At 40.6% G+C, this 18,434-nt stretch overlaps 1 protein-coding gene and 1 pseudogene across 1 annotated transcript in view; both read left to right on the forward strand.

Moving 5' to 3' along the window:
• Positions 1-1,666: 1,666 nt before the first annotated feature.
• On the forward strand, positions 1,667-5,970 carry LOC115171036 (perforin-1-like; annotated as a pseudogene).
• Positions 5,971-10,928: 4,958 nt separating this feature from the next.
• LOC115171039 (syntaxin-1B) overlaps positions 10,929-18,434 on the forward strand; it is a 59,777-nt gene continuing 52,271 nt past the window's right edge. The window contains exon 1 of the mRNA XM_029727494.1: positions 10,929-11,235. Within this exon, the coding sequence (XP_029583354.1) occupies positions 11,206-11,235 (30 nt within the window). The 5' untranslated portion in view covers positions 10,929-11,205. The remainder of the gene's footprint in view (positions 11,236-18,434) is intronic.

Genomic DNA, 18,434 nt, shown 5'->3' on the forward strand with positions numbered 1-18,434 from the left:
AGAAGGTGTTAACATTCACAGTTAGCCATTGTTATGTAATTTTTTTATTTTTTATTTAACCTTTAACTAGGCAAGTCAGTTAAGAATTGTATTTTATTTACAGTGACGGCCTACCCCGGCCAAACCCTAACAATGCTGGGCCAATTGTGCGCCGCCCTATGGGACTCCCAATCACAGCCAGTTGTGATACAGCCTGGAATTGAACCAGGGTCTTTAGTGACCCCTCCAGAACTGAGATGCAGTGCCTTAGACAGTGCCACTCGGGAGACAATTGAAAAGTAACCAGGGCCTTGCCTTGACTCCTAGATAGAGCAGGTCCGCTGGAGCCATGGCCCGGTGAGACACGGGTAACATCACGCGTAGTCGGAAACAGAAAAGTCTGAGCCTTTTGGGTAAAATACTGGGGAAATGCACCATGAGTGAAAATGACTCAAGGATATATCTGCTGCTCAACAAACCCTGTTTCTGAAATCAATGTTAAGAGCCATATTCAATACATTTTCTGTATATTAGTTGCGTAATTCATGTAACACATATATAATAGTATATATAATAGTATAATAGTACTATTATATATATACTATATAGTACTATATATAATAGTAACATACATGTTTGTGTGTGCGTACTAAACAATGTGCTGGAATACATTTGTCACACATACAGGACAATCTGTATAAAATGTCTACAGTATTTACGCAAGTTCACTACAGACACAACATTAAAGTGCCAATATGCAACTTTTTGGGTGACCCAACAAAATTCACATAGATATGTGCGTTATAGATATATCATTCTACTTGAAAGCAAGTCTAAGAAGCTGTGGATCTGTTCTATGTGCACTATTTCTATGCTTCCTGTTCTTAAGTTTGGTTTTTGTTACTTGTTTTGTACATCAGCTTCAAACAGCAGAAATAACAATATTTTGGTTTTCAGAAAATATATTTTAGATAGTACAATGATTCTCTACACTATACCAGCTTATTTTGTCACATAAACTGAAATTAGGCGAACTATTAGAGGTTTAGCATCCAGGAAATGGTGGAGCGATAGTGCATAGTGCAATGAATTGGAAAGCAACAGTTACTGATGTTCACACTCCAAAGGTATCTTGAAGGATGCAACATTAATGAAAATTTGGCACGTCTGGTTTTATACTCCTGAGCGTTAATTGTTCATTAGATAAAAAACCGAGGGCCTGATCAAACTCTCAATGTTCAGGGCTGGGACTGTCATAAAATATGCAGTTAGAGGGAACAAGAAAGAGTGTGTGTCAGAACTATTTTACTGGTCTGTCAATGGGAAATCTTCAAACTAAATAAGGCTAAATAAAGCAGTGAAGTTAATTTTTTATTTATTAAGTATGCCTGTCCCTTTGTATCTGTGTTGTGTTCATGGGTGTATTTGGGTGTTAGAGAGGTTGTGATAAAGTGTGTGTGTGTGTGTGTGTGTGTGTGTGTGTGTGTGTGTGTGTGTGTGTGTGTGTGTGTGTGTGTGTGTGTGTGTGTGTGTGTGTGTGTGTGTGTGTGTGTGTGTGCTTAGCTGGTTGTTTGGTTTGTCACAGGCTACTCCATAAATGGGTATATCTCTGTTAGCCACTCCCCATTCACCAATCTGTATGTTGGTATATAAAGATATAGGTTGGTTTACTGTGCAACATATTTCACCTCAAAATACCAACCTCTCTGTGTAAGGTGAGTCCAAATAATTTGATTGCATTCCTCTTGTAGAGAACTCACTATTGTTGTTTCATTGCCAGTCAATGTACATATTTTATGAATCATCACACTTGATATAAAGTAATAGAAATGAAGTCATGTTATTCTGAATTTCAGTTCTATTTTTGTTATCTACATGATGGTCATATAGTCACTATTGTGAACCCTTGAACTATTGTTAACTCACTTGACTATTTCCAACAGTTAATATGAGAAATACTCACAATCCAAAGAATTTAAAGAGCTTGATTGTCCAAAAGGCCATACTGCCTAATATAAGGTTTAGTTATTTGGATTCTCGAAGACAGTTCAAATGAGAGAGCCATTCAGTCAGTGAAGAGTATGAATACTGTAATCATTGTTGCACAGTACGGAGAAATTGAGAGATAGAACACCATTGTTAGTACTAAATCGTTATTTATTTATTTTTTACTAGAACGTTCTCTTTAGGATATGATGGAGGCTCAGTAAATCAAGTATCAATCCATTTGCTCCTCAAATTAACATGAGTTCTAAAATAACTTATATTCACTATGAAACCGATTTTAATAAGATATACTTTATCAAAATAATTCTCTCGTAGGTACAGCAAACTCTTCCCATTAAATGTCAACCTTTGTGTGGCTTTAGATCTGAATCCAAGATGTTTGCATCAGTAACTCCTCTTATATCCAATGTATGATCTATGTTATATTGTTTTCCAGTTCATTAACTTTAGTGACCTTTTAAAGGCAATGTGGGAAATACATATCTTGGAATGCCTGAACCTCCGTGTGGTTTTCACAGTGACCTGAGACGTTTTATAGATTTTGTCCTATAATAATACACCCAAATGTAGTAAATACACCCGTTTTTGTGATGTTGATAAGACGTCTTTGCCCAGTGGGATGGCAATTGCAAAATCTTATAATAACTTTATTTCTAAAATCCCTCATGATATTCTTTCTGTCTATTCCCTGCCTTTGTCACACCACATTTGCCAATTTTCTCTCTTCCCAGCACCTGCCATGCCTGTCAACCTTCTACTTTTCCTCCTCCTCTTCCTCCCTGTGTGTCACGGCTGCCAAACTGGCTTCTTCACCGACTGCCAGAAGGCTCCGTTCGTCCCCGGCCACAACCTGGCCGGAGAGGGTTTCGACATTGTCAAGATGCAGACCTCCGGCGCCTTTGTGGTGGATGTGCGGAAGTTCATGGTGGGTGGGCACGACGGTAACTGCACCCTGTGCACCAACACTCTGATGAACAACCAGGTCCAGAAGTTACCGCTGTCCGTACTGGACTGGCGCACAAAAGTGAGGTGTCGTCGGAGCCTCAGCAGCCAGATATACGAGTCGAGCAGCTCCGTTCTGAAGGAGACCACTAACTCTGCCAGCGTCAGCTGGAAGGTTGGCCTGGGAATCAAGGGCGTTGCCGGGGTTGCTGTTGGAGGCACACACTCCAAAACTGCCATGTTCGCCAAAGGCCACTCCACCAAAGACAAGTTCTCTTTCACCAGCCATGAATTCAAATGCGAATATTACATGTGAGTCGAGATTTTGATTTTAGTGCCATAGGATGTAAATTAAGGCGGTCTAAAGCAAAAAAAAAAGCCAACAGCTATTTATATAAATTGTGTACGGAAAAAAACAGTGTTCTCCATGTTGTTGAAGTTGTTTTTATTCATCATACCTCTCTCCCTGTCCTTAGCTTTCGCCTCCGAACCCAACCTCCCCTGAGCCAGGAGTTTCAGGACTCCTTAAAAAACCTCCCCAGCACATACACTCACAAGACCGACCCTGCCTACAGCCACTTCATCTCCATCTATGGCACCCACTACATCCGCAAGGTGCACCTGGGGGGCCGGGTGCACTCCACCACAGCCATACGCACCTGTAAGATGGCCATGAGCGGCCTCTCCCTCCATTCTGTCAGCAACTGTCTGGGGGTGGAAGCCAGTGGCACCATCAAGGGTGTCACGATCAGCGCCGAGACCAAGTACTGCAAGTCCCAGAGCAAAAAACTGAAGACAGGCGTAAGCTTCGGAGCCACCTTCTCGGACCGTGTCACCGAAGTGCAGGGCGGCAACGTCCAGGTTGAGGACATCCTCTTCAACCCTGACAAGAAGTCTGGCTATAAAACCTGGCTGAAGTCCCTGATTAAGGTCCCTGGTGTGGTCTCCTACCAGCTCAGCTCCCTGCACTTCCTGGCCAGAGACAACCCCATCCTTAAGTCCAACCTGCGCAATGCCATCAGAGACTACATCAAAAGTACGCTGTGTCCACCTCCTGCCCTTCTGCTTGCAAGACGGGGAGACGCAACAAAGACTGCGCCTGTAAGTGTAGCGGTCACAGGAATGTGGACTCCAACTGCTGCCCCGGTAAACCGGGCGTGGCCAGGATGAATGTGACGGTGGTCCGAGCTACGGGGCTCTGGGGCGACTACTTCTCTAAGACAGACGGCTATGTCAAGGTCTTCTACGGGAAGCAAGGCGGTTCCACTCCTGTGATCTGGAACAATGACTTCCCCTACTGGAACTATAGGATTCCGTTTGGAACGGTGGATTTGAAAAGTAAACAGTGAGTTTTTTTTTCAATTTTTATGTTAAATAGTCAGATCCGTCTCTTGAGAGTTACTATGGATAGTCTTCCTGTACAAAGGAACACGTGGAGCAACAAGACATATGATAAGGGTGTTTTGGGCTCTCTGTGTCTGTCGGTGGGATCTCCAGGGTAGTTTCCAGTTTGCTAATTATGCTCCCTATTCTATAAAACCTTGTAAGAGTAAAAAAAAAAAAAAGTAGAAAATAAATTACATTTAGCCAGCATTGTGAATATTTTGTGTATTACCACTGCTCTTACTTAGAGTGCTCTCTCTCATTCACCCACTCTCTGTGTTCCCTAACAGAGCCTTGAACTTTGAGGTGTGGGACCGCGACAACAGATGGAACGATGACCTGCTAGGAAAGGGCTCCATAACCCCTCAAAGGGGCATGAGCGTCACTCAAATGTTCAAGTTGAAACATGGCACGCTTTATGCCTCCCTGTCTGTGGTTTGTGGCCCCAGCCTTAAAGGAGCCTTCTGTGATCAGTATGCCCCCTCGCCTGGGTCCCAGGGTAGGCTGAGTTACGCCCATGACTGGGACAGAGAGACAGAGACGTTACCCACCCTCTTCCAGGGTTCTCACAGTACCCGGAACAGGACCTTCCTGTGAACGGTGCCCCTCATGTTAAATAACTTACTTAATTATAATAATATAATAACATATGCCCTTTAGCAGATGCTTTTATCCAAAAGGACTTACAGTACAGTGCATATATCTTTTGAATATGTGACCCCAAGCGGGAATCAAACCCACAACCCTCTAACCAATGTTCTTACCATCTGAGCCTCATAGGACTATTTACTCCTCTTCACTCTCTGTGGAGCATAAGGCCGCAACAACACACGCCATGCCAGACAGTCCTTTGCCGTTTTCTCTCTGCTTCACCTTTGTTACATGAGGCTAATGGTAAATCAGTTTTAAAAATAGCATTAAATCGATAGGTCAACCAATTAGCTTGCGTTGACAAGCTTGGTCTTTCCTTTCCAAGGCGATAAAATGATTCATTGCCTCAGGGTTGCCTGTACATTCATATCTTTTTACTTTCTGTCACAAAACTAAATTATTTCTCAATATTGACCTTTTTTTGTGTATTTTTTGTTGTACAATTCTATGTAATGTCTGATACATCCAAATAGTCAAATAGTTGGGGTTTCAGCATTACTCGTATAACTGTGACACACAAAAAAAACTTCTTGAAAGTAATGTGAAAGGAGGGATTTTAGATCTACTTGAGGCCTGCTTGAAGAGGAACATTACCCAAGTGCTTTTGCTGATTCATTACCACTCAGATGAAGTGGGTGAGACCACTGACTCTGGATGCGTCGCAAATGGCATCCTATTCCATTTATAGTGCATTACCTTTGACCAGGGCCCATAGGGCTCTGGTCAAATGTAGTGCACTATATAGGGAATATGGTTCCATTTGGGACTCATGCTCTGCATTAGACCAAGGTAACAGGAACATGACCACATTCCTCAACTGACATGACACTTGGCAATAGCTGAGAAAGCGAATGTGGCTTACGTACGTCACTTACATTTAGTTTTCACTGTATTTTTTTTATTTTTTATAATTATGTTCCTTTCCTTTCACATTTGTTTAAACATTTTATCATTGAATTTTCTATTTCCTGCTTGTACTGTCATTCAATAAACTGCGTAGGCCTATCATGGTGCCAGTGATTATTTAACTACTCAATAATTTGATACCTGTGGGCTGAATCCTATCTGTGGGCTGAATTTACACGCGTTAACCCCCAATATATGGTTTACATGAAAGTATGGTAGGTGTGTCTGTATATGGTATGTATGTATGTTTGTATGTATGTGTATATATACAGTGTGTATGTATGCACAGTGGCACGAAAAAGTCTGCGAACCCTTTGGAATGTCCCGTGTGGCTCAGTTGGTAGAGCATGGTGTTTGCAACGCCAGGGTTGTGGGTTCAATCCCCATTGGGGACCAGTACGGAGAAAAAAATTAAATAAATAAATGTATGAAATGTATGCATTCACTACTGTAAGTCGCTCTGGATAAGAGCGTCTGCTAAGTGACAAAAAAAAATGAACCCTTTACCTGGATGTGAACCCTTTACCTGGATTTCTGCATACATTTTACATAAAATGTGATTTGGTCTTCATCCAAGTCACAATAATAGACAAACACAGTGTGCTTAAACTAATAACACACACATTATTGTATTTTTTATTGAATACATCATTTAAACATTCACAGTGTAGGTTGGAAAAGAAGCATTGCCTGATGTGAACCATGCCTCGAACAAAAGAGATGTCAGAAGACATAAGATTAAGAATTGTTGCCTTGCATAAAGCTGAAAAGGGTAACAAAAGTTTCTCTAAAAGTCAGTCCACGGTAAGATAAATTGTCTATAAATGGAGAAATTTCAGCACTGTTGCTACTCTCCCTAGGAGTGGCCGTCCTTCAAAGTTGACTGCAAGAGCACAGCGCAGAATGCTCAATGAGGCTAAGAAGAATCCTAGAGTGTCAGCTAAAGACTTACAGAAATCTCTGAAAGATGCTAATATCTCTGTTGACGAGTCTACAATACGTAAAACACTAAACAAGAATGGTGTTCACGGGAGGACACCATGGAAGAAGCCACTGCTGTCCATAAAAAACATTTCTGCACGTCTGAAGTTCACAAAAGAGCACCTGGATGTTCCACAGCTCTACTGACAAAATATTCTGTGGACAGATGAAACTAAAGTTGTGTTGTTTGGAAGGAACACACAACACTATGTGTGGGGAAAAAAAGGCACAGCACACCAACCTCATAACCTCATCCCAACTGTAAACTATGGTGGAGGGAGCATCTTGGTTTGGGGCTGCTTTGCTGTCTCAGGGCCTGGACAGCTTACTATCATCGCCGGAAAAATGTATTCCCAAGTTTATCAAGACATTTTGCAGGAGAATGTAAGGCTATCTGTCCGCCAATTGAAGCTCAACAGAGGTTAAGTTATGCAACAGAACAACCCAAAAGCCAGAAGTAAATCAACAGAATGGCTTGAACAGAAGAAAATACACCTCCTGGAGTGGCCCAGTCAGTCCTGACCTCAACCCGATTGAGATGCTGTAGCATGACCTCAAGAGAGCGGTTCACACCAGACATCCCAAGAATATTGTGGAACTAAAACAGTTTTGTAAAGAGAAATGGTCCAAAATTCCTCCTGACCGTTGTGCAGGTCTGATCCACAACTACAGAAAATGTTTGGTTGAGGTTATTGCTGCCAAAGGAGGGTCAACCAGTTATTAAATCCAAGGGTTCACATAGTTTTCCCACCCTGCACTGTGAATGTTTACACGGTGTGTTCAATAAAGACATGAACAATTATAATTGTTTGTGTGTTATTAGTTTACGCAGACTGTGTGTGTCTATTGTTGTAACTTAGATGAAGATCAGATAACATTTTATGACCAATTTATGCAGAAATCCAGGTAATTCTAAAGGATTCAGATACACTTTTTCTTTTTCTTCCCACTGTACATATGTTTGTATATTATTTTACTGCTCTAGGGATGTAGTTATTGTTTGGATAACCTTATATACTAATATGTATTGATTTTCTTTCTTTCTTTTTTCACTCTTTATGAAATGCACAGTGAGAGCAGAGAACACCAGAAGAAGAATTATCACTTAATTAACATTGTCAATTATTGTAATGTTTATATATATATATATATATAAAACTTTCCTTTCGGCAGCCATGAGAATTCAAGTTATTCATGGTACCAAGTTACAGTAGGATTTGGCCCTGTATTCCTTTACAGAGAAACTCAAATATTTCACATGTGGAAAATCACATGATTTCACCTGAAATTTCACATGTGAAATCATGTGAAAACATGTTTTTGGAAAACTTCACATGTGATCACGTTTTCACATGTGCAATTTCATGATATCACGTTGCTTTACATGTTGTCACATGTTATCACATTAACTTCACAGAAGATCATGTGTTCACATGAAATTCATGTTGTTTTTCCATAAGGGTTTTGTGATGACAGTTTAAAATTCTAATTATAACGGCTGATTATTTGGAAAAGGATGATCACCTCTAAAGATGAATTCCTGGAGTGAAATGTTTTTACGATTTTTTGAAGGGAGCACTTAAACTGCCAGGGATATGTGGGGTGTATACGACAGGTATTATCTCTGACTTAACTACTTCCAGATCATGGGTTTTTATTTCAACTGTAGGCCTTAACTCCGAGTCCTTTTCAGCAGGCCTGGTTTTGTGAGGACAGCTGGGAACTTGTTAGAAGTGAAAAGAACAGGTTACCCAGTTACCCAGTTAAAACAGAGCAATGTGCACAATGGATTTCATTACTGTATCTATTTCAGCCTACTCAGACAAACTGAGCTGAGCCAAACTGTGCCTAGCCAAGCCAAACTGTACTGGGCTGAACTGGTTACACATCCACCATAGCCAGCAGGGTATAGTTCAGGTCAGCCCTATAGTGTGTATCAGGCATATGTGACATGTAATGACTATCAGGGTCTCCTTCAGCATATACCCCTTTTTTAGTGAGATGGACCCCCACTCTGTCGGCTATGTTTTAACCCTGCCTCGTCTCTGCTTTTTTCTTTCTACTCGTTGCCAGCTAAATGGAAGACATTAAGGTGGGTTATTGTTACGTGAATTAAGTTATCAATGTTCTTAAACCGAACTTCAATTAAACTACTCAGTCTGCCCCCCAGAGTGTGTAAGATTCTGGTTGAATGAAGCAGACGGATAGCCAGCCTACAAGGGTCAAAACGTTTATTTATGAGAGCTCTGAAAATCCTTACAATGTACAAAGCCTTTTATATTAACACACACACACACACACACCAGTAGAGAACTCCACCCAGCTTTAGGCGGCTGTATTTTTCCACGGTACCCAGACCACCTGTCTCCTTATCTTTTGCCAGCCTAGCTGTTCCCAGGCCGTTGTTTCTCTCCCTAACTTATGGAGGCCTCTTCTCCTGTTCCTTTCCCAAGGTCGTCTTATCAACTCTGCCCTGCTCATTTTAACAGTGTCTTATTCACACACAGTATTGGAATATAGTTTTTAACCCATTATTATAGCCTTATTTCCAATACATTTCAACAGGTTATAAGGTTTCTGAGTGAAATCATTTAGTCAAATCTTTAATCATATCATTTCCCTTACAGTTATACAGTACAAGACTGTTTGTCACTGGGCATGCTGCCACTTCCAAGGAAATTAGAGTAGAGCGTGAGTTCATCATGATCATAAAAGCCTTACTTGAAATGACTCTGCACCTTGGCCCAATTTATTAGCGATCTTACTGGAAATAAGACGGCACTGCATAACATAGGTACAGATCAATTGGTAGATAGTATATGTTTATCCTTTGAATTTCTCCCATGTAATATTGGTAGCCTAACAACTTCGGTCTAACCTCAGTACCTGTTACTGTAATTAAAACTGAGAAGTATTTCAGATAGTACTGGACCATGCCAAGCCACAGGTTGGGTCATCTGGGCTAGACTAATGATTCCACTCAATGACGATATCGTGTGCATTATTAGGACATGAAGTCCATACATTGCCTTGAATACAGGCATTGAATAATGTTAGAAGCTCTTATTGATTCTTCTTTGCAGGAGGCTATGCTCAAACAGTCAGGGGCCATTCAGGGATACTGTCCATATGGAATGTGAGTGCACAACTCTGATCAATTGAGTCAACATGTGAGGAAATGGAATTGTAACACAAGGTTGGAGACAATATTCATGTTATGTTTAGTAATATGACCCCTTCTGTTGGTTTGGACGGGAAGGCCACTGAATACGGTATACAACAAGATAACTTTGACACAAGATGTAGACTTATAAAGAAATCTAACATGGTAGCCTATTGTAATTTAATTAAACAAAGATATCTGAAATGTTGAAACAACTTTGATGTCATTTGCCTCGGTTATAGGCTATTAGAATGCAGGTCTAGATGTATAACAATCTAATAACTTATATATTTTTTTACCGTATACAACTATGTTAAGGTTTACAAAATCTGCCTATCAGTAAAACAGTCTGCTGTAGCCTAATATTAAAACAGAAAGTAAAGTCTGATATTGAATTCTCTAAATCAGTAGGCTACATTGCCTTTTAGCCTACAGCTGACTTCTATTCCAGTCATTATGATGGCGTTTGCCAGTTAGTGGTGGACAGCTCATAAATAGAGCTCTTGTGCATTGAAGTGGGTGGCTTCCGATAAAAAATAAAACGTGTTTAATGGGGGTAACATCACCTCATCCTCTGATTATCTCACTTCCTTCTGCCTGCCACTATAGACCACCCTGAACCCCTTCAGGAAACCGCTCCTTTGGGAAGGGGGGCTGGGGTTTCCGTTGCCCTACCCAGTCTCCATGCGCGTGGATTGAATTCCACCAAATTATTTTAATTCACCTAAAACAAACTACAGTTCACTGGTTGGCTTGGAGCGCCGACCGATTACGCGCTGCGGATAGACACCGAAGGGAAAAAAGGGCGGAGGGGGAGGGGTAGCAGGTAAAGTGATAGAGATGGAGAGAGGGAGACCGCGCGTGCGCACAGAGTTCCATCCCTCCGCATCGCTTCTTTTTTCATCCTTTTTTTTTGCAGCATCAGTACCGCGCTCGTATCGCATTCGTTTGCTGGAGTCGGAGCGCGCTGCGGGGCGACACTGCACCGCCAAGGAGGACGCACAAGCACGGTAGAGGGGGGACTAGAGAAAAGGAAAAAAGACAGAGAAGGTAGCGCACAGGGGAGACTCATAAGCTACCCCCTCATTTGAATACTGGAAGAAAATATCAAATTGTCGGACCTTTGGACATAAGAAGACAACGAGGCGGAAAAACCCAGGCGATTATATTTTAGCCAGCACGGCGGGGAAACAATGAAGGATCGTACACAAGAACTACGAAGTGTAAGCTTATATATCTATACTATTCCTGCCCCCTTCCCTTGGTTCCACTCTCTCCTCCCTTCCGAATCCTCACCGCAATCGGGCGTCAGCGTCTGACATCTCCTTGCTGAGCGCTACTTCACGGCAAACATAACAAATATGTGAGGTTTCGGTTCTTACCAAAAATACAGAGGCGGGTATCTTTAGGCTATTCATTTATATTTTACGCATTCGAATGGGTCTTCCCATCAGTGTCAATAGCCTAGTGGTGCCCGCATGCGTCCACTGATGATCATACACGTAATATGAGCAGGATAAAATATGACTTCTCTATTAATGGTCCGTTAAAATGCAGTGATTTGAGAAAATAGTATAGGGCTATTAGCATTGCAGGCAGGCAGGCAAGAATATAAAACAAACACATCTACCATAGATAGTCTACTGCTAGAAATCACCCAAATCAATATAAGCTTATGAATTCTTATTGCTGGCAAATATGGATGGACAGCTACCCTTAACAGTGGTAAAATACAGTGGATGAAAGCTATCCTAGCCTATAGTCCTCATAGCCAAGCAATCCCTGAAAACACCGTTAAAGATTGTTCTTCAACCCTTGGTAGAACGAAATATTTGTTCAGAATTGCCTCAGCCCATCGGATTTATCTTTTTCTAGATAGTTGATGGAGAGAGCGTTTTATAGGAGTGGGACGGGGCCGAATAAGGTGGGGGTGGGGGGTCATATTATGAGATTGTACATTTTGTTATAACTGGCCTCTACAATGGGGTATAGTTTACATTATTCCTTGTATTAGACCCAAATTCGATCAAAGAGGACCGAATTGTAGCTCTCTCCCAACTATGCGTCTGTAGGGTTCAATTGGGTTTGCTTTGGCGACACCATGCTATGGCAGGATCTGCACCACGGTTTCATTTTTTCCCTGCATTGGAAAACCACGTTCATACCGGTTTACAACACATTCGGTGACTAGTTATATGCCATGAGGATAGCCACTGTCATATGTTTGTGCAATTTGTCTGTGTAAGGTTTAATTGAAAAACAAGGCAATATAATCGATATGAGGCCCGAAGCATGAGTGGCTTTTTTCTGGCGTAGCCCAACCTCCAACGTCTGGAGATCAATAAAATATCCGAGGAAACGCCTGGACTCACTGCCGCTCTGCACCTATATCTAAAGCGTGTGTGTGTGCGTGCCTGTGTGTGATTGTTATATCCAAATGTAGAGCCAATACAGGCTATACTGCTGTGAACATTATAGCACATGATTGTGATTGTGCCACCGTTCCCGAGATAGCTCGTGGTCAGCGGATTCACCTTGCATGAATTCTGTGCCTATTCCAGTGTCTTCCCACTGAAACGCTGAACACAGCTAGATCCATACTCATTCAGACACTAGGCACTTGCCTCACTGCCCACTGTAGATTCAACGAGACCAGGCTACAGAAATCTCTCGGCTGTGATGCTTTCGTGTCCAAACGAACCATACGAGCGTTTATTAGACGTGTTCATTTTGTCGATTATCTTGCTCTCTGAGACGGATTTTCGTTCTTTCTTTACCTGTGATTTATGGTTTTGTATCCCCAACCCAACCCCCTCACGTTCCCGATATAATGGATGCCATCTGAAGTGAAATGGATAAATAATCGCTACAGTCAGTCTAAGTTCTATGAAAATAATATTGTTGGTGTTATATTATAATGATAGAATATCACGTAATTCTGGCAACAGATGTTATATGATTGGGTAAAAATTACATTTTATGTAATCGTCAACATCACAGTGACGTATACGTCGCGCGCTCCATCGTCCTACTCTGAGCAAGCCGTGTCTGCACGGGTTTTACCGAATGTGCTACGTGTGTGAGTGAGCAAAAGATTGGCCGGCTATATTTACTATGTCTATACCGACTGTTCCGGTGTAATCCAAAGAGACGGCTGATAGACCTTCGATTGAGGGTGCGCGCGTGCGTTGCTGCACAATATCTGTACCAATTTTATTGATTATAAACTGGGGTAGGGGTTGCTGAGAAGGAACATAATCGAAGCTCAATCGCACTATATATCATATACCTAAGATGAAACTGAAACCTTGAGCCAAATTCTGGGGGTTGAAAAGGCACAGGCATAGTTTTGTTATTCTAAAACATATTTCTAAGCATTATAGGCTACAGATGTCATAAATTACTATTGCTCTCTGTCATTGACACACACACACATATTATTGATTTGTTCTCCCAAGACCAAAATATATTACTCACTCACTCACTCACTCACTCAATGTCCTTAACATTTCTGCATGATGACACAATACATTTATTCTGTGCAAAATTGTGTGTGTGCATTTTTATTTTTATTGGTTATATGGCTGCATTTCAACAGGCAACCCAATTCTGATTAAAAAAACAACATTTTTACCACTTATTGGTCTTCTGACCAATCACATCATATCTTTTCATGCCAGATCTTTCTCAGAGCTGATCTGATTGGTCGAAAGACCAATTAGTGAAATATCAGAATTGGGCTGCCTTTCTAAATGTAGCCAGAGTGTCCTTTTAGTTGCAAAGTGGATACTCTTCTGGACTGTTTTATGTATAGGCCTATAGCATTGCCAACCTCTCACATATTGGTAGTCTATAAGAGCATTATGTAATTCATACTGTCTTGAATATCAGTAACATTACTTATGGCCTTGACTGGCAAAGCCATAAATTCAATACATGCATCCAATTTGTACCTACTTGGTAAGGTAGTGAGCTTATTTATAACAGGTTTATATCATATCAGTGACATATTTGTGTCAGAATTAGTAAAACATTATGTTATTCCAGTTACTGTATATTTTTTGTCGTTTTGCTTAAAGCTTTGTGTGCCTCGATTCCCTGTGTTGCTTTATTTAGCCCCACATGTATTTAGCGTTCATATTCACCACATGTATGCCATGACGGAAGTTTAAGAGTGAGAAAAACAGCTTTCACCTCCCTACCATGCAATGTGTCCCACATAAACAGAGATTTTAGTAAGACACAAGCTGGAACTCCCTGATTGTGTCAGAGGAAAGGACTGTTTGACTTCTGTGTCCGACCTAGACAGCACACCTTTATTTACATTGAGAGGCTTATTCATGTCTGTGGTACTGTATATAAAGTGCCGTCAGAAAGCATTCACACCCCTTTACTTTTTCCACATTTAGTTGTTTTACAGTCTAAATTTAAAATTGATTACATTTAGATTTTGTGTCACTGATCTACACACAATACCCCATAATGTCAAAGTGGAATTTTGTTTGTAGAACATTTTAGAAATGTATAAAAAAAATAAAAAGCTGAAATGTCTGGAGTCAATAAGTATTCACACATACAATTATCTGTAAGGTCCTTCAATCGAGGAGTGAATTTCAAGCACAGATTTTCAATGCCTCGCAAAGAAGGGCACTGAATGGTAGTGTAAAAAACCCATCTGAGCTGAATATCCCTTTGAGTATGGTGAAGTCATTTATTAGGCTTTGGATGGTGTATCAATACACCCAGTCACTACAAAGATACAGGCGTCCTTCCTAACTCAGTTGCCGGAGATGAAGTAAACTGCTCAGGGATTTCACCATGAGGCCAATAGTGATTTTAAAACAGCTACAGTGTTTAATGGTTATGATATGAGAAAAATGAGGATGGATCAACAACATTGTTGTTACTGTACTCCACAATACTAACCTAAATTACAAAGTGAAAAGAATACAAATATTTCAAAACATGCATTGTTTGCAACAAGGTACTTAAGTAATACTGCAAAAATGAAATGAGCTTTTTGTCCCGAATTCAATGTTTGGTGCAAATTCAACACAACACATCACTGAGTACCATTCTTTATATTTTCAAGCATGGTGGTGGCTGCATCATGTTATGGGTATGCTTGTCATCGACAAGCACTACAGAGTTTTTTAGGATAAAAATAAATGGAATACAGCTAAGCACAGGCAAAATCTTAGAGGAAAATCTGGTTCAGTCTTCTTTCCAACAGACAATGGGAGACGAATCCACCTTTCAGTAGGACAATTACCTAAAACACAAGGCCAAATCTACACTGGAGTTGCTTACCAAGATGACATTGAATGTTCCTGAGTGGCCTAGTTACAATTTTGACTTAAATTGTCTTGAAAATCTATGGCAAGAATTGAAAATGACTTTCTAGCAATGATCAACAACCAACTTGACAGAGCTTGAAGAAGAATAAAAAAATTATAATGTGCAAATATTGTACAACCCAGGTGTGCAAAGCTCTTAGAGACTTACCCAGAAGGACTCACACTGTCAAAGGTGGTTCTAACGTGTATTGTCTCAGGGGGATGAATACTTATCTAAATCAGATATGTTAGTGTTTTATTTTTCATACATTTTTCGTAAATGCTAGAATCTTTCATCCACTTTGACAGTACAGAGTATTTTGTGTAGATCGTTGACCAAAAATGACAATTAAATCAATTTTAATTCCACTTTCTAACACAACAAACTATGGAAAAAGTCAAAGGGGGAGTGAATACTTCTTAAAGGAACTGTATATTGAAACATTCACTTGTACAAACATGTCCCACTCGTCTCCGTTAGCAACACGGTTAGCTCAGATTATACAGTATCATACTTAAATGTTGCAAAACATTGTTATTGCAATGATATAACAATGAAACAACTTTAAGATTACATTGTTCATATTTTTATCAAGGCTGTTGAGAATTAGGCTGGAAGAGGAGACATTTTTAGCCATCTATTCTGAATCAAAAGCCTATGTTTTATGACAATCCATCATCGAAATGGATACAATCAAACACAGATAGCAGTTGATGAATGAGTGAACCTTCTATAACCTTTTGACCTTTGACAACAAGGGTTAATTAAGGCTCCCTCAGCACAAAATGATACTAAAGCTAATAGGGCTAACATGGTGTAATGACAGTAGAATACAAATGATAGCAAAGCACAATTTGCCAGCTGTAATAAAGATTATGCCACATGAAATTTGCAATATATCTTGCCTCTATTGTGCCTTAAGCTGTCCTTGAGTCATTGAAGGGCATGGCACAAACCACCACTTAAAAAACACAGAGCAAAACTGTGTACAGAGGAGTGGAGGGAGACACTAACGTATTATACACGCTGAATGAGGTTTGGTCAAAGTGTATGACTGAATTCTGTTGGATGTACTTCAGAAATGATCATATTTAGGTAAATAACAGCATGTTAAAATCTGTGTGAGGGAAGTTCTGTCTCTAAGCCATGGCCTAGCATTTCTGCTGTACTGAATGCATTTGACATATTTGCATCTATTTGTAGCGGCTTTTGTAAAGGATTGTATTGGCATATTTGAAGTTGAAATGTTCATCTACTTTTTATGTTGTCTTTTATTTGAAGTATGCATCTTTTATGTTACACAATTCCATATTAGGATATTTCTATAAAGTTTCTAGGAGACAGTAATCCTACCTGACCCTAAAATGTCAACATGCTCACTGCTAAACAAATGATATCAGAGACCACAGTGGCATTTGATGCAGTTAGTAGATGTATAGGCTATCACTACCCCCCTAACACACTGTTTGAAAGGATTCTTATCCTTAAGTGGATTTTTTTTCAAAAGGAATGGGGTCATAAAATGTATAACAGAGCATCTCCATTTGACAGCCCTCCAATAGTCACTCCCCATGAGTGATTACCGCAGCTAGTAATACATTATGTATGAGCACCATCCCTGACTACATGTCACATCAATGTAATAGCGGATTGCGCCAGAGAATACTGGTCGCTCCGTGTTGAGTATTTTCCTTAAGGCATGATGCTTTGTGGATGGAGAGTAGATTCCAGGAGAGGTCAAGGATGTACATTATCTATTCTAAAGATGTGTTTGTATCAAACGGTGAGTCATAACGGCAGCCATGTTGGAAATTAATAACCCAGGAAAAGCCACAGTTTCCTGGTTTAGCCTAAAGTCTGGCGCGTCTGTGGTAGAGTGGGGGATGATGTGGGACGGGCGCAGTGTTCTGTGAGGTCATATGCAACCAAGGGCAGAGGCAGCCACTATATTTAAAACCCCAGTGCTTTTCAGTGGTACACACAATACAAACACAAACCTAGAACTACCGGTAGATAGGTCCTAAATTGTATTTATTTCCCAATAAACAAGGTTGCGCAGACCCAAGCTGAATGAGTTGTGTGTTTTGAGTCCTCCTACACAAAGTCATTTAAGCAGAGGGATCTCATTTGCACTCTGTCAACCCAAAAAGTAATTAAGCCTGAAATTGTAGTCGTAGAGACACAAAAGTTCAACAATGAAGTAAAAAAATGCTCATCAGGATTAAATAGCAGGAGGGAATGTGACGGATTTCTTCCAGCTAGATGTCTTTCATCTGACCTAGGGATCTGTTTGCCCACTGGTACTTACAGACTGGTACATGTGCCCTTGACGTGGTGGACACATTAGACAGTAGAAATACCCCTCCAGGGCATGTTTTAGCATCTATATTCCTCTCAATGGCAATGAACTGGACAATGGAGGGAAAATCCCTTGAGGTGGGCAACAAATAGCTTTTGTTTTCGAGTGTAGTATGTATTTTGTGTGGATTAGTTTTGGGGGTATGGTTAAAGGCTATCCCTAGTCTAGTAGGCCTAGGGTACTCAGGAACAGTCTCTGTCTCTGTCTTTGAGTCTTACTCACCTCACACTGCTGAATCTGTCACATGTTGTTTATCCCCACATATTTGGACTGAAGTATTTTTTATTATATAGAAACTACCTGGATGTCTGCCCCGCCTTTTTGTGATATAGTTAAGTTTACCTCAATACAGCTAGTCATTTCTCCTAGGAGTTATAACTTCAAATGAGTTCTAGAAAGTCCTTAAACCATCTGATAATTCCTACTCCACTTTTACTCAATTGTTTTTACTATGTGCTATATAAAGAATAGCTTGCATTTTTTAAATGTCAACGTAGGTTAAAGAAAGACATGCTGACTGGCCATTCCAGGCCGGACCACTTCCTCCCGTCAACAATTTTAGCCACTAAATTAACACGCTGAATAAATACTTTCGCTCTGGCATCCATCCTACTTTTCGGAGAATCGTGTGTCCGACTGTGCCCATACAAGTCAGAGAGGATCGGGTTGATCAGTCAGATGACATCATGTGGCTATCTAGCGTAATTCTGTTCATAGCCTACCTCA

Source organism: Salmo trutta, chromosome 32 (assembly GCF_901001165.1).
Source record: "Salmo trutta chromosome 32, fSalTru1.1, whole genome shotgun sequence".
Lineage (NCBI taxonomy): Eukaryota > Metazoa > Chordata > Actinopteri > Salmoniformes > Salmonidae > Salmo > Salmo trutta.